At 57.3% G+C, this 14,375-nt stretch overlaps 1 protein-coding gene across 3 annotated transcripts in view; it reads right to left on the reverse strand.

The window, feature by feature from the left end:
* pxk (PX domain containing serine/threonine kinase) overlaps positions 1 to 14,375 on the reverse strand; it is a 98,650-nt gene that overhangs the window by 64,032 nt on the left and 20,243 nt on the right. For all 3 annotated transcript variants that reach the window (XM_056275051.1, XM_056275053.1, XM_056275052.1), the window contains exons 5-8: positions 13,646 to 13,723; positions 13,457 to 13,530; positions 2,541 to 2,615; positions 2,302 to 2,406 (exon numbers count right to left, since the gene is read on the reverse strand). In XM_056275051.1, the coding sequence (XP_056131026.1) occupies positions 2,302 to 2,406; positions 2,541 to 2,615; positions 13,457 to 13,530; positions 13,646 to 13,723 (332 nt within the window). The remainder of the gene's footprint in view (positions 1 to 2,301; positions 2,407 to 2,540; positions 2,616 to 13,456; positions 13,531 to 13,645; positions 13,724 to 14,375) is intronic.

Here is a 14,375-nt window from a genome sequence, read left to right on the forward strand (position 1 = left end):
GAGTGGATGTGAGAGAGGGTTGGATTGTGAGGGGATTTGGTGCTGAGGTATATCTGGGTGTCATCAGCATAACAGTGAAAGTCCAAGTTGAAATAGCGGAGAATCTGACCAAGAGGGAGGATGTAGATGATGAAAAGGAGTGAGCAGAGTACAGAACCTTGGGGAACACCTTGTGTAACTGTGGATGGAACAGAGGAGTGGTTGTGAAGTGAGATGAAGTGTGACCTGTTGGAGAGGTAAGACTGGAGCCAGCTGAATACGGTGCCTTCAATACCGACATCTTTCAATCTGGTGAGCAGGATGTTGTGGCTCACAGTATCGAAGGCGGAACTCAGGTCAAGGAGGATGAGGATGTTAAGGGCTCCAGTATCAGCAGAGATGAGGAGGTCATTAATTACTTTAAGGAGTGCAGTTTCAGTGCTGCGGAGTGGGCGAAAACCGAACTGGAGGGGTTCAAGTAGATTGTTGGGAGTGTAGGTAGGTTTGGAGTTGTGTGGCGACAATGCGTTCCAGGGTTTTAGAGAGGAAGGGGAGATTGGAAATTGGCCGGTAGTGGTTGAGGCAGGATGGATCAAGACCAGGTTTCTTGAAAATTGGGTTGACAGCTGCAGTTTTGTAGGCAGAGGGGACAATTCCATGGGACAGTGAGGAATTGAAAAGGTTGGTGAGGTAGGGGCATAGGGCAGGGAGGCATTTCTTCAGTAGGGGGGTGGGGAGGGGATCAAGGGAGCAGGTTGTGGATTTTGATGAGCTGATGAGTTCAGAGATAGTTGTAGGGGCAACTGGAACAAACCGGGAGAGGCGGCGATCAGGGGGAGGGGTAGGGAGGTCAAGAGGAATGGGGAGAAGAGGGGCCGGAGTAGGTGCTGCTGAGTCAGACGCAGGGGACAGTGATTTGTTGATAGCGGCGATTCTGTCTGCAAAAAATTGGAGAAATGAGTTGCATTGTTCAGCAGTAGAGTTGGAGAGGGCATCGGCGCGGGGCTTGAGGTTGTTTACAGTGGAGAAGAGGGTGCGGGGATTGTGGTTGGAATCATTAATGATGGTGGAAAAAGAGACAGACTTGGCGGCGGTGAGGGCCTCTTTGTAGGCAGAGAGGTGGAGGTTGTAGGCTTCTTGATGTACAGTGAGAGATGTTTTCTTGGCGAGTCGTTCCAGTTGGTGGGCAGTCTGTTTCATTGTGCGGAGCTCAGGTGTAAACCAGGGTGCAGAGGTGTTGAAGGAGACTGTGTCTGTTTTGAGAGGGGCCAGTGTGTTGAGGGTGGCAGACAGAGTGGCGTTGAGTTGATTGGTGAGATCATCAGGTAAGGTAGATGCTGGTTCCAGGGGGAGAGCAGGTCAGAGAGTTGGAGGGGGTCAATAGATTTAGCATTGTGGAATGTTATTTCTCTGAGGAGGTGTGGCCGAGGAGTTGGGGATGGAATAGTGAACTGGATGAGATTATGGTCTGACAGAGGGAATGGGGATGGATGGATGTTGTGTATATTGACAGAGCAGACCAGGTCAAGGATATGGCCTTTGACATGGGTGGGGAAAGTGATGTGCTGGGTGAGGTTGAAATTGTCCAATAAGAGTGATGAATTCTGCCACCAGCTGACTTCTTTTTAACTTTGGGTACACACAGGAGCCCTGTATTATAGAGTATAGATTATATAGTATAGATCATAGCATATAGATTATAGAATATAGATTATAGAGTGATTATAGAGTACATAGTACAGATTATAGAGTGATTAGACTACAGAGTATAGATTATTGACTACTGCAAACTGTTGAATTCTCTCACGTCTTTTCTCTCTCTCTGAATGATGTCTCCTTTCTCTTCTGTGTGTGTGTGTGCTAATGCTGTGATGTGAGTCTCCCCTGTGTGCCGTCCATCCTCCTCCCACGTCTCCAAGGTGATGCTTGTCGCCACCTGGACACTGCTTGGCATCCTTTTCATCACATTCTTCATATATCTTATAAATTCCATTATAACTGTGTTATCCTATTTCAGTGGTGTATTGTGTAAGTTGTGTAAACACAACATCATGTCACGTTGTGCGTCTTGGGAGGGAGACCCTCCTCTGGTGCTCTCCCTGAGGTTTCTCCCTGCTAAAGGTTTTTGGGGAGTTGTTCCTTATCCGATGTGAGGGTCTAAGGACAGAATGTTGTGTTGCTGTAAAGCCCCCTGAGGCACATTTGTAATCCTGGGCTACACAAATACAACTGACTTGACTCTCTCCCTGTTTCTGGTGTGTCTTCATGGAATGATACACGTAAGAGCAACACAAGAGCCACACACACACACACACACAGTACCTTGTAGATGTTGTCTCTCAGAGTTCCTTTGTCGTTAAAGGGTCTGATGACCAGAGCCGAGGACTCGTTGGTGCTTGCAAACAGCAAAGGGTAAATATACGGGTTCTGCAGGAGACAAGACACCACACCATCAGTCACCAGACCATCCCGTGTCTCTCACAAGGTGATCAGCTGCTCTGCTCACACTGGGTGAGTGTGTGTGTGTGTGTGTGTGTGTGTGTGTGTGTGTGTGTACATACAGACAGAGTGGTCAGGAGCTTCATGGCAGACTGCAGGTCTTTGTCTGACAGGAACATATCAGGACCCAGGTCCACCTGAACACACACACACACTTTACTGAGACTGCATGTGATGCATGTTTATCGTGTGTTGTGACTGCTGTGGAAACCAAAACCAAGTGTGATGTGGGGGTTAGTTCCCCTGATGCACACGGTTTATTCCCCTCACACTGCTGCTGAGAACCACAAAACTCATGACTGACATGTACTGCATCACAAACGGTCCCCTCACCCACACCCTCTGGTACCACTGCAGCTCTTCCATTGTGTCTGTAGGGACGCCTGACCAAGCTGGATGGGACACGGGGATTCAAACCGGTGATCCCCGTGTTGGTAGGCAACAGAATAGACCGCTACGCCACCCGGAGGCCCTTTCACACAAAACTTAAACACATACTGAGTAGTATTCTGCAGCTTGTGGACTGTAAACAACCTGACAAGCTGTCCTCCTCTGCTCCTTCACTCAGCGAGATGTACAGGCCACAACGTGACGTCACTTCTCACCCCCGTCTTCCTCCACGCCTGGCCCCGACCCCCTACCCTCCACGCCTGGCCCCGACGCCCTTCCCTCCACGCCTGGCCCCGACCCCCTACCCTCCACGCCTGGCCCCGACCCCCTACCCTCCACGCCTGGCCCCGACCCCCTTCCCTCCACGCCTGGCCCCGACCCCCTACCCTTCACGCCTGGCCCCGACCCCCTTCCCTCCACGCCTGGCCCCGACCCCCTTCCCTCCACGCCTGGCCCCGACCCCCTTCCCTCCACGCCTGGCCCCGACCCCCTACCCTCCACGCCTGGCCCCGACCCCCTTCCCTTCACGCCTGGCCCCGACCCCCTTCCCTTCACGCCTGGCCCCGACCCCCTTCCCTCCACGCCTGGCCCCGACCCCCTACCCTCCACGCCTGGCCCCGACCCCCTTCCCTCCACGCCTGGCCCCGACCCCCTTCCCTTCACGCCTGGCCCCGACCCCCTTCCCTTCACGCCTGGCCCCGACCCCCTTCCCTTCACGCCTGGCCCCGACCCCCTTCCCTCCACGCCTGGCCCCGACCCCCTACCCTCCACGCCTGCCCCGACCCCCTTCCCTCCACGCCTGGCCCCGACCCCCTTCCCTCCACGCCTGGCCCCGACCCCCTACCCTCCACGCCTGGCCCCGACCCCCTTCCCTCCACGCCTGCCCCGACCCCCTACCCTCCACGCCTGGCCCCGACCCCCTTCGCTTCACGCCTGGCCCCGACCCCCTTCCCTTCACGCCTGGCCCCGACCCCCTTCGCTTCACGCCTGGCCCCGACCCCCTACCCTTCACGCCTGGCCCCGACCCCCTTCCCTCCACGCCTGGCCCCGACCCCCTACCCTCCACGCCTGGCCCCGACCCCCTACCCTCCACGCCTGGCCCCGACCCCCTTCCCTCCACGCCTGGCCCCGACCCCCTTCCCTCCACGCCTGGCCCCGACCCCCTACCCTCCACGCCTGGCCCCGACCCCCTACCCTTCACGCCTGGCCCCGACCCCCTTCCCTTCACGCCTGGCCCCGACCCCCTTCCCTCCACGCCTGGCCCCGACCCCCTACCCTCCACGCCTGCCCCGACCCCCTTCCCTCCACGCCTGGCCCCGACCCCCTTCCCTCCACGCCTGGCCCCGACCCCCTACCCTCCACGCCTGGCCCCGACCCCCTTCCCTCCACGCCTGCCCCGACCCCCTACCCTCCACGCCTGGCCCCGACCCCCTTCGCTTCACGCCTGGCCCCGACCCCCTTCGCTTCACGCCTGGCCCCGACCCCCTTCGCTTCACGCCTGGCCCCGACCCCCTACCCTTCACGCCTGGCCCCGACGCCCTTCCCTTCACGCCTGGCCCCGACGCCCTTCCCTTCACGCCTGGCCCCGACGCCCTTCCCTTCACGCCTGGCCCCGACCCCCTTCCCTTCACGCCTGGCCCCGACGCCCTTCCCTTCACGCCTGCCCCGACGCCCTACCCTTCACGCCTGGCCCCGACCCCCTTCGCTTCACGCCTGGCCCCGACCCCCTACCCTCCACGCCTGGCCCCGACCCCCTTCCCTCCACGCCTGGCCCCGACCCCCTTCCCTCCACGCCTGGCCCCGACCCCCTTCCCTCCACGCCTGGCCCCGACCCCCTTCGCTTCACGCCTGGCCCCGACCCCCTTCCCTCCACGCCTGGCCCCGACCCCCTTCGCTTCACGCCTGGCCCCGACCCCCTTCCCTCCACGCCTGGCCCCGACCCCCTTCCCTTCACGCCTGGCCCCGACCCCCTTCCCTCCACGCCTGGCCCCGACCCCCTTCGCTTCACGCCTGGCCCCGACGCCCTTCCCTTCACGCCTGGCCCCGACGCCCTTCCCTTCACGCCTGGCCCCGACGCCCTTCCCTTCACGCCTGGCCCCGACCCCCTTCGCTTCACGCCTGGCCCCGACCCCCTTCCCTTCACGCCTGGCCCCGACGCCCTTCCCTTCACGCCTGGCCCCGACGCCCTTCCCTTCACGCCTGGCCCTGACCCCCTTCCCTTCACGCCTGGCCCCGACGCCCTTCCCTTCACGCCTGCCCCGACGCCCTACCCTTCACGCCTGGCCCCGACCCCCTTCGCTTCACGCCTGGCCCCGACCCCCTTCCCTCCACGCCTGGCCCCGACCCCCTTCGCTTCACGCCTGGCCCCGACCCCCTTCCCTCCACGCCTGGCCCCGACCCCCTTCCCTTCACGCCTGGCCCCGACCCCCTTCCCTCCACGCCTGGCCCCGACCCCCTTCGCTTCACGCCTGGCCCCGACGCCCTTCCCTTCACGCCTGGCCCCGACGCCCTTCCCTTCACGCCTGGCCCCGACGCCCTTCCCTTCACGCCTGGCCCCGACCCCCTTCGCTTCACGCCTGGCCCCGACCCCCTTCCCTCCACGCCTGGCCCCGACCCCCTTCCCTCCACGCCTGGCCCCGACCCCCTACCCTTCACGCCTGGCCCCGACGCCCTTCCCTTCACGCCTGGCCCCGACGCCCTTCCCTTCACGCCTGGCCCCGACGCCCTTCCCTTCACGCCTGGCCCCGACGCCCTTCCCTTCACGCCTGGCCCCGACGCCCTTCCCTTCACGCCTGGCCCCGACCCCCTTCCCTTCACGCCTGGCCCCGACCCCCTTCCCTCCACGCCTGGCCCCGACCCCCTTCCCTCCACGCCTGGCCCCGACCCCCTTCGCTTCACGCCTGGCCCCGACGCCCTTCCCTTCACGCCTGGCCCCGACGCCCTTCCCTTCACGCCTGGCCCCGACGCCCTTCCCTTCACGCCTGGCCCCGACGCCCTTCCCTTCACGCCTGGCCCCGACCCCCTTCCCTTCACGCCTGGCCCCGACCCCCTTCCCTTCACGCCTGGCCCCGACCCCCTACCCTTCACGCCTGGCCCCGACCCCCTTCGCTTCACGCCTGGCCCCGACCCCCTTCCCTCCACGCCTGGCCCCGACCCCCTTCGCTTCACGCCTGGCCCCGACCCCCTTCCCTTCACGCCTGGCCCCGACGCCCTTCCCTCCACGCCTGGCCCCGACCCCCTTCCCTCCACGCCTGGCCCCGACCCCCTTCCCTTCACGCCTGGCCCCGACCCCCTTCGCTTCACGCCTGCCCCGACCCCCTACCCTCCACGCCTGGCCCCGACCCCCTTCGCTTCACGCCTGGCCCCGACCCCCTTCCCTTCACGCCTGGCCCCGACCCCCTTCGCTTCACGCCTGGCCCCGACGCCCTTCCCTTCACGCCTGGCCCCGACCCCCTTCCCTCCACGCCTGGCCCCGACCCCCTACCCTCCACGCCTGGCCCCGACCCCCTACCCTCCACGCCTGGCCCCGACCCCCTTCCCTCCACGCCTGGCCCCGACCCCCTTCCCTCCACGCCTGGCCCCGACCCCCTTCCCTCCACGCCTGGCCCCGACCCCCTACCCTTCACGCCTGGCCCCGACCCCCTTCCCTTCACGCCTGGCCCCGACCCCCTTCCCTCCACGCCTGGCCCCGACCCCCTACCCTCCACGCCTGCCCCGACCCCCTTCCCTCCACGCCTGGCCCCGACCCCCTACCCTCCACGCCTGGCCCCGACCCCCTACCCTCCACGCCTGGCCCCGACCCCCTACCCTCCACGCCTGGCCCGACCCCCTTCCCTCCACGCCTGCCCCGACCCCCTACCCTCCACGCCTGGCCCCGACCCCCTTCGCTTCACGCCTGGCCCCGACCCCCTTCCCTTCACGCCTGGCCCCGACCCCCTTCGCTTCACGCCTGGCCCCGACCCCCTACCCTTCACGCCTGGCCCCGACGCCCTTCCCTTCACGCCTGGCCCCGACGCCCTTCCCTTCACGCCTGGCCCCGACGCCCTTCCCTTCACGCCTGGCCCCGACCCCCTTCCCTTCACGCCTGGCCCCGACGCCCTTCCCTTCACGCCTGCCCCGACGCCCTACCCTTCACGCCTGGCCCCGACCCCCTTCGCTTCACGCCTGGCCCCGACCCCCTTCCCTCCACGCCTGGCCCCGACCCCCTTCGCTTCACGCCTGGCCCCGACCCCCTTCCCTCCACGCCTGGCCCCGACCCCCTTCCCTTCACGCCTGGCCCCGACCCCCTTCCCTCCACGCCTGGCCCCGACCCCCTTCGCTCCACGCCTGGCCCCGACGCCCTTCCCTTCACGCCTGGCCCCGACGCCCTTCCCTTCACGCCTGGCCCCGACGCCCTTCCCTTCACGCCTGGCCCCGACCCCCTTCGCTTCACGCCTGGCCCCGACCCCCTTCGCTTCACGCCTGGCCCCGACCCCCTTCCCTCCACGCCTGGCCCCGACCCCCTTCCCTCCACGCCTGGCCCCGACCCCCTACCCTTCACGCCTGGCCCCGACGCCCTTCCCTTCACGCCTGGCCCCGACGCCCTTCCCTTCACGCCTGGCCCCGACGCCCTTCCCTTCACGCCTAGCCCCGACGCCCTTCCCTTCATGCCTGGCCCCGACCCCCTTCCCTTCACGCCTGGCCCCGACCCCCTTCCCTTCACGCCTGGCCCCGACGCCCTACCCTTCACGCCTGGCCCCGACCCCCTTCGCTTCACGCCTGGCCCCGACCCCCTTCCCTCCACGCCTGGCCCCGACCCCCTTCGCTTCACGCCTGGCCCCGACCCCCTTCCCTTCACGCCTGGCCCCGACCCCCTTCCCTCCACGCCTGGCCCCGACCCCCTTCGCTTCACGCCTGGCCCCGACCCCCTTCCCTTCACGCCTGGCCCCGACGCCCTACCCTTCACGCCTGGCCCCGACCCCATTCCCTTCACGCCTGGCCCCGACGCCCTTCCCTTCACGCCTGGCCCCGACCCCCTTCCCTTCACGCCTGGCCCCGACCCCCTTCCCTTCACGCCTGGCCCCGACGCCCTTCCCTTCACGCCTGCCCCCGACGCCCTTCCCTTCACGCCTGGCCCCGACCCCCTTCCCTTCACGCCTGGCCCCGACCCCCTTCCCTTCACGCCTGCCCCCGACGCCCTTCCCTTCACTCCTGGCCCCGACCCCCTTCCCTTCACTCCTGGCCCCGACCCCCTTCCCTTCACGCCTGCCCCCGACGCCCTCTGGCTTTGCAGCGACATCTGGTCGGCTCAGCTTTGTGCTGCATTAACATTTTTAGGTGCTGCGTCCACTTTTGTCTCAGTTCAGCTGTGATGACCTGACACACCCTGACTGCTGCAGTTTCAGAGGAGAGAGTCCTGCGCTGAAAAGCCCCGCTGCCGGTTGCAGGCACTGCCCGACAGCCCCTGAGCCTGATGTCCAGAAATACAGATACACAAACTGACACAGACTACCAAGCCACCATGTAATGACTGAGTGGGTGCATTTCTATAGACAACTTTCTACCACAAGTCTCAAACTCCAATCACCTGGGGGCCACTTGACCGGGGGTCTTATGGAGGAGGAAAGCCGGTGCAATAGGCATGAAGTTTTTTTTTTTTTTTTGAGCCTTTCCCCCGCCACTTTTATCTGGGCAATTACCCCACTCTTACGAGCCGTCCCGGTCTCTGCTCCACCCCCTCTGCTGATCCGGGGAGGGCTGCAGACTACCACATGTCTCCTCCCATACATGTGGAGTCACCGGCCGCTTCTTTTCACCTGACAGTGAGGAGTTTCACCAGGGGGACGTAGCGCATGGGAGGATCCCGCTATTCCCCCCAGTTCCCCCTCCCCCCGAACAGGCGCCCCGACTGACCAGAGGAGGCGCTAGTGCAGCGACCAGGACACATACCCACATCCAGCTTTCTACCCGTAGACACGGCCAATTGTGTCTGTAGGGACGCCCGACCAAACCGGAGGTAACAGGGATTCAAACCGGCGATCCCTGTGTTGGTAGGCAACAGAATAGAATGCCACACCACCTGGACACCCAAGTCAAGCCAATTTTATTTGTATAGCCCAATATCACAAATTTGCCTCAAGGGGCTTTACAGCACAAAAAAAATAAAAAAAATCTGTGGGACTACATAAGCGCCACATGGTTTTATTACTATTTCACGTTTTCAGAGTTTTCACATGAATAGATAACTATGCACAGGTCTACATGTTCAGCCTACTTCTTGCCAGAAATCTGGCACTTCATCTGCTGACACAGGTGAGGCACATTTGCTTTCAGGGACTGGGCAGTGGACACCCTGAGGACAGCCTGGACATGTTCACTGGTCAGTGTGGACCTGTGCTCTGATTTATTAAAGTTCATCGTGGAGAACAGTTCCTCACACGGGTGAGTGCTGCAGAACAGACACATGACCTGCCTGAACAGGTTGGACAACTGTGGGACTGTTTTGGGAAGCTCTCTGTCTGAGAAACTGTCCAAGCATCTCCTGCTCTCCTTGTGCCTCTCTGAACGCTGCCCTGAGCTCAGTGCTGCGCTGCAGGTCTGTGAGCTCCATGTGAAACGTGTTGGAGCACCATCCTCGTCACAGCAGGAGGTCTGCAGGTACCTGGAGACTGGTGCTGTGAGTGTTCACATCAGAAAAGCTCAAACCCCTGCTGCAGACCGTCAGTGGCAGTCACAGACTCATCAGCATGGACTCTGGCACCATCACCAATAGCTGACTGGCATGTTGGGAAGTGGACACATCTTTTCTCTGTGAGCTGTTTTCCATAATCTGAGTTTCACAGAGCGGCTTTCACACTATCAGATGCTGCAGGGACAAGCTGGTCTGGCCCTGCAGGTTCACATTAAGAGTGTTAAGTGCCGGTGTGGTATCAACTAAGAAAGCTGCATCCATGAGCCATGAGGGATTATCAAGCTCAGGAACATGTAGCCTGCCTTCTTTCATGAATTCTCTGATTGCCTCCTGAGTTCAAAACACCATTTCACGACTCTGCCTCTGCTCAACCAGCGCATTCCTGTGAAGTACAACACATCTCCATATGCTGCATCTACTTCCTCCATATGCTGCATCTACTTCCTCCGCAAACACACACGACTGACCGGGCTGTAAACCTCCTGATCTGATGTGATTCATGCATTTCACCACAACAGTCATAACACTGTCACATCTCAAGCACCTGCTGCAGAGTGCCTGCTGGTGAATGATGCAGTGCAATGCAGGGTCTGAAATTAACTTTTTGGCTTACCGGCCAAGGGGACTGGTAGATGAAAAAAATATACCAGCCAAGCATACTTTTTACCAGCCAAAATAATTAGTAGCCTTTTTTGTGCCATACATACGTTTTCAGTACATATCAGTGAGAGAATAAGGTATTGTGTTGAATAAAAGCTTTTAAAAATGTGACAAGAGCAGATCTGAAGCAGAAATATTTTTATGCAAAATTAGTCAATGGTTAAACGATTAAATGTTACAAGTATGATTTAATGTTTTCTTTGCAGTATTATTATAACTACTGGAGTGCTCCACATGCCCATCCCTAGTCCCAGACTACTTCCCACTCTACAGCAGCCACTCTCTTTGCAGCATCCATTAAGTCTGGCCTCCTGCTCCTGACAGAGTCTTGGTGTCACAGATCAACAGCACTGGTTGGGTCATACTCCCTGATCTTGGGAGATGACAGCTGCACCATCAGTAGATCCCAGAGTGTGTCTGAGTTGAGGTTGGACCGCCAATCAGTTTTAACCTGTTTCACGGTGTTGAAGCTAGCACACAAGAAACGTTAGTGCAAGCTAGGTGTCACATACTAGTAGTGTTACCAACATTCTATCCCAGGAAAACGGGACAGGAGGGACAGGAGGGCGGAGGTAATCAAGAAAAAATTGCCAGAGTAACAGCCTACATGACACTTTGTATAGGTAGCCCAGAGCCTTATGTAGTAATAATAATAATAAGAAGAAGAAGAACTTGCTAATGCTAGATGCACCTTTAGCTTGTGTAGTGCTCTTGTGCATGGCGGCATGTTGTTTCACGTCATTTTCTCCTCCGTGGCTGATCAAAAACTCTCAACGACACAGGTTGCAGAAAACTAGCCAAATCGCCACTGACAGGTTTAACCTAGTTATATATAGACCCTTTTACAGCTGGTAAACAGTGATCACGTGATTTTGCTGCCAAAATGCGCGCGCATACTATGCGTGACGTAGGTCATAAGAGGGTCTCTACTTCTCTCCCCACTGCTTATTGTATGTACACAATCTTTTCTTTTTCGGAGGGCCCGAATCGCCATCTACACTTGCACTCATTTTTCCCAACAGGGTCGGAGAGGAAGAGACGAGTAAGTTACACATACGAGCCAGGTAGTTTAAAATTATGCTTCTTTCCAACTGAGCGCCACCCATCGGTATTCCCACGCAGCACACATAGGCCAGATTTAAAGGCAGTATATGTGTATATATAAAATATTTTTTAAATCATTCAGATATGGGACAAATGTCGTCCCATATGGGACGAACCACTTTTGACCTAAATACGAGGCGTCCCGGCTAATACGGGACAGTTGGCAACTCTTTATACTAGTGCTAGCTGGCTAACATTAGCTACAGCCAGCAAGTTGTTTACGCTATATAAGGATATTTTGAGATGACAACTAAATTCACTTACTCGCCCATCCATTCGAAGTGGGAGAGTGGTCTGGCCTTCTTGCCAATGGCCTGCACAGTCCTAAACCTGTTCTGCATTCTCATGCTGGTCTGCTCGGACACGGCTATTAGCGCCTTTACGGAGGATGTTGTGAGGACAGGCTCCGACTGAGCCCGAGAGGCCTTCATACAGGTAATGTGACGTCTGGAGGTCTCATCTTCCTTGGTGTTTTCTACCTTCATTATCTTGTTACCGATGACAAATGAACTGCTACGGTTTTTGGCATCCTGGCGACAGACTGAGCAACTCCTTATCACGGTCTGTGTGTTATACTCCAGCCAGCCTCTCGCAGCTCCTTTATCGCCATACCTCCACTTCTCACTAAACTTTCTTTTTTTTGGTTTGGTGGTGATGGTGGCTTCTTCCTCCTCTTCGGGACGTGGTTGTCTTTCTGATGGTGGTTTTGCGCCTTCTAAATATCACCACGTAACTGGTGTTGCTGGCTAACATTAGTTAAAAGAATAGAGTAGGCTAGTACCGAGTTTGACGGGTGCTGTTGTCGTTGTCTCTTTCGAGTGTGTGTGTAATGTTACCCGCCAGTAGCGCCTAGCAACATTCTAATGCACTTTGATTGGTTAGTTTCTGTTATTGTTGTTGCTATGTTATTGCTTAATTTCAGACCCTGGTGCAATGCATTGTGGTATCTACATTCTCTTCTTGCAACTTTCTTTGAATCAGTGCTACAAGACCATTTTGTCTTCCTGTCATTGACAGGGCACCATCAGTGGTGATTCCAGCCAGTTTATTCCAGGGTAGAACAGCACCCTCAATTTATTCCAGGGTGGACCAGCACCCTCAATTTATTTCAGGGTAGACCAGCAATCTCAATTTATTCAAGGGTAGACCAGCACCCTCACTTTATTCCAGGGTGGACCAGCACCCTCACTTTATTCCAGGGTAGACCAGCACCCTCAATTTATTCCAAGGTAGACCAGCACCCTCACTTTATTCCAGGGTAGACCAGCACCCTCACTTTATTCCAGGGTAGACCAGCACCCTCAATTTATTCCAGGGTAGACCAGCACCCTCACTTTATTCCGGGGTAGACCAGCACCCTCAGTTGCATTGCACAGCACCTGAAATATGTCTTTGGCTGTAGTCTTTCCCTGCACTGGATATAAAGTTAGCAGTTCTTCTGTTAACTCAAAACATCATTGATACCCCTTACAAATATACTCTGTAGGGCGTTGTCCTTTACATCTGTGCTTTCATCAAGTGCCAAAGAATAGTGCACGACATCGTTTGCTTTAGTGCCCAACTGTTTTGTTTATAAGGGTGGGGACACCTGCGGTCACTTTATTGTTTATAAGGGCGGGACACCTGCAGTCACTGTATTGTTTATAAGGGTGGGACACCTGCAGTCAGGTGAGATTGAGGAGGTCACTTAGATGATGATGAAACATGTCTGTCAGTAGACATGTCCAGATGAAGTGATTCACACTCCTGGGATGTTCTTACCTGCATTATTGAGCATGCATCAAGACACAAACGTTTAACAAACAAACAAAAAAAAAATCCTGAAGTACTATGCCAAATGAATATGCGGTCTGGATCTCTTATTAAATCTAAAACATAACACAGGCTGCACAAAACTGCCTCGCGGCCTGGATGTGGCCTTCAGGCCTGTAGTTTGAAACCCCTGGTTTGCACAGTTTCAGGGGGGAATCCTACTCAGTATGCCTTTAATTTGGTGAACAAGAACAACAATATAGATGTTAACAACAACAACCTGAAATTGCTCCACTCCATAGGTAGGTCACCGATCAAAGGTAAGTGTTAGCTGGTAGAAATCCAGCTGCTGATCACTGTGACATCACCAGGGGTCAAAGGTCACATTGATGCTACACTCACCCAGCTCAGCAGTTGTCTCTCTTTCGGCAGCTCTCGGTTTTTCATTAAGAAATATTTCTTCCTGATTCTCCAACCTAAAAACAAGAGCAACACTTTTCCCTCAGTTAAATGAGGACCGGGATCGAGGTTTATCTTAAGGCTCAACATCACAAACACATCGACAGCTGCTCATGAAGTCTGCAGGCTCACCAATGTCTTTCAGAGGCTCAACCAACTCCCACTTCGGGTCTGACCTGAAAAACATGGAGACCTGCTGCAGAGCGATCTCTGGACGGATAGATATAGAGATGGACAGACAGAGAGAAAGAGAGAGAGAGAAAGTAAGCATACATTTCTACAGTACAACAGCCTCTGGAAGGATTTGGTTTTCAGCTATTTAGAATTTATCAGGATGAGAGCGAGATGACCAGTCTCATAAGTAAAGTTCGGTTACTAGACTTGAATTGATGACAGACCCCGACCTATTCTGTTTTTTTTTAAATTTCCCCTTTTTTTCTCCCCAATTGTATTTGGCTAATTACCCCACTCTTACGAGCCGTCCCAGTCGCTGCTCTCCCCCCCCCCCCCCCTTGCTGATCCAGGGAGGGCTGCAGACTACCACATGCCCCCTGCGATACATGTGGAGTCACCAGCTACTTCTTTTCACCTGACAGTGAGGAGTTTCACCAAGGGGATGTGGCACGTGGGAGGATCACACTATTCCCCCAGTTCCCCCTCCCCCCTGAACAGGTGCCCCGACCCACCAGAGGAGGGACTAGTGCAGCGACCAGGACACATACCCACATCCTGCTTCCCACCCACAGACACGGCCAATTGTGTCTGTAGGGACACCTGACCATGTCGGAGGTAATACAGGGATTCAAACTGGCAATCCCCGTGTGGGTACACTGACCTATTCTTAAAAGAGAAAATCTGCTAT

This window comes from Lampris incognitus, chromosome 2, assembly GCF_029633865.1.
Source record: "Lampris incognitus isolate fLamInc1 chromosome 2, fLamInc1.hap2, whole genome shotgun sequence".
Lineage (NCBI taxonomy): Eukaryota > Metazoa > Chordata > Actinopteri > Lampriformes > Lampridae > Lampris > Lampris incognitus.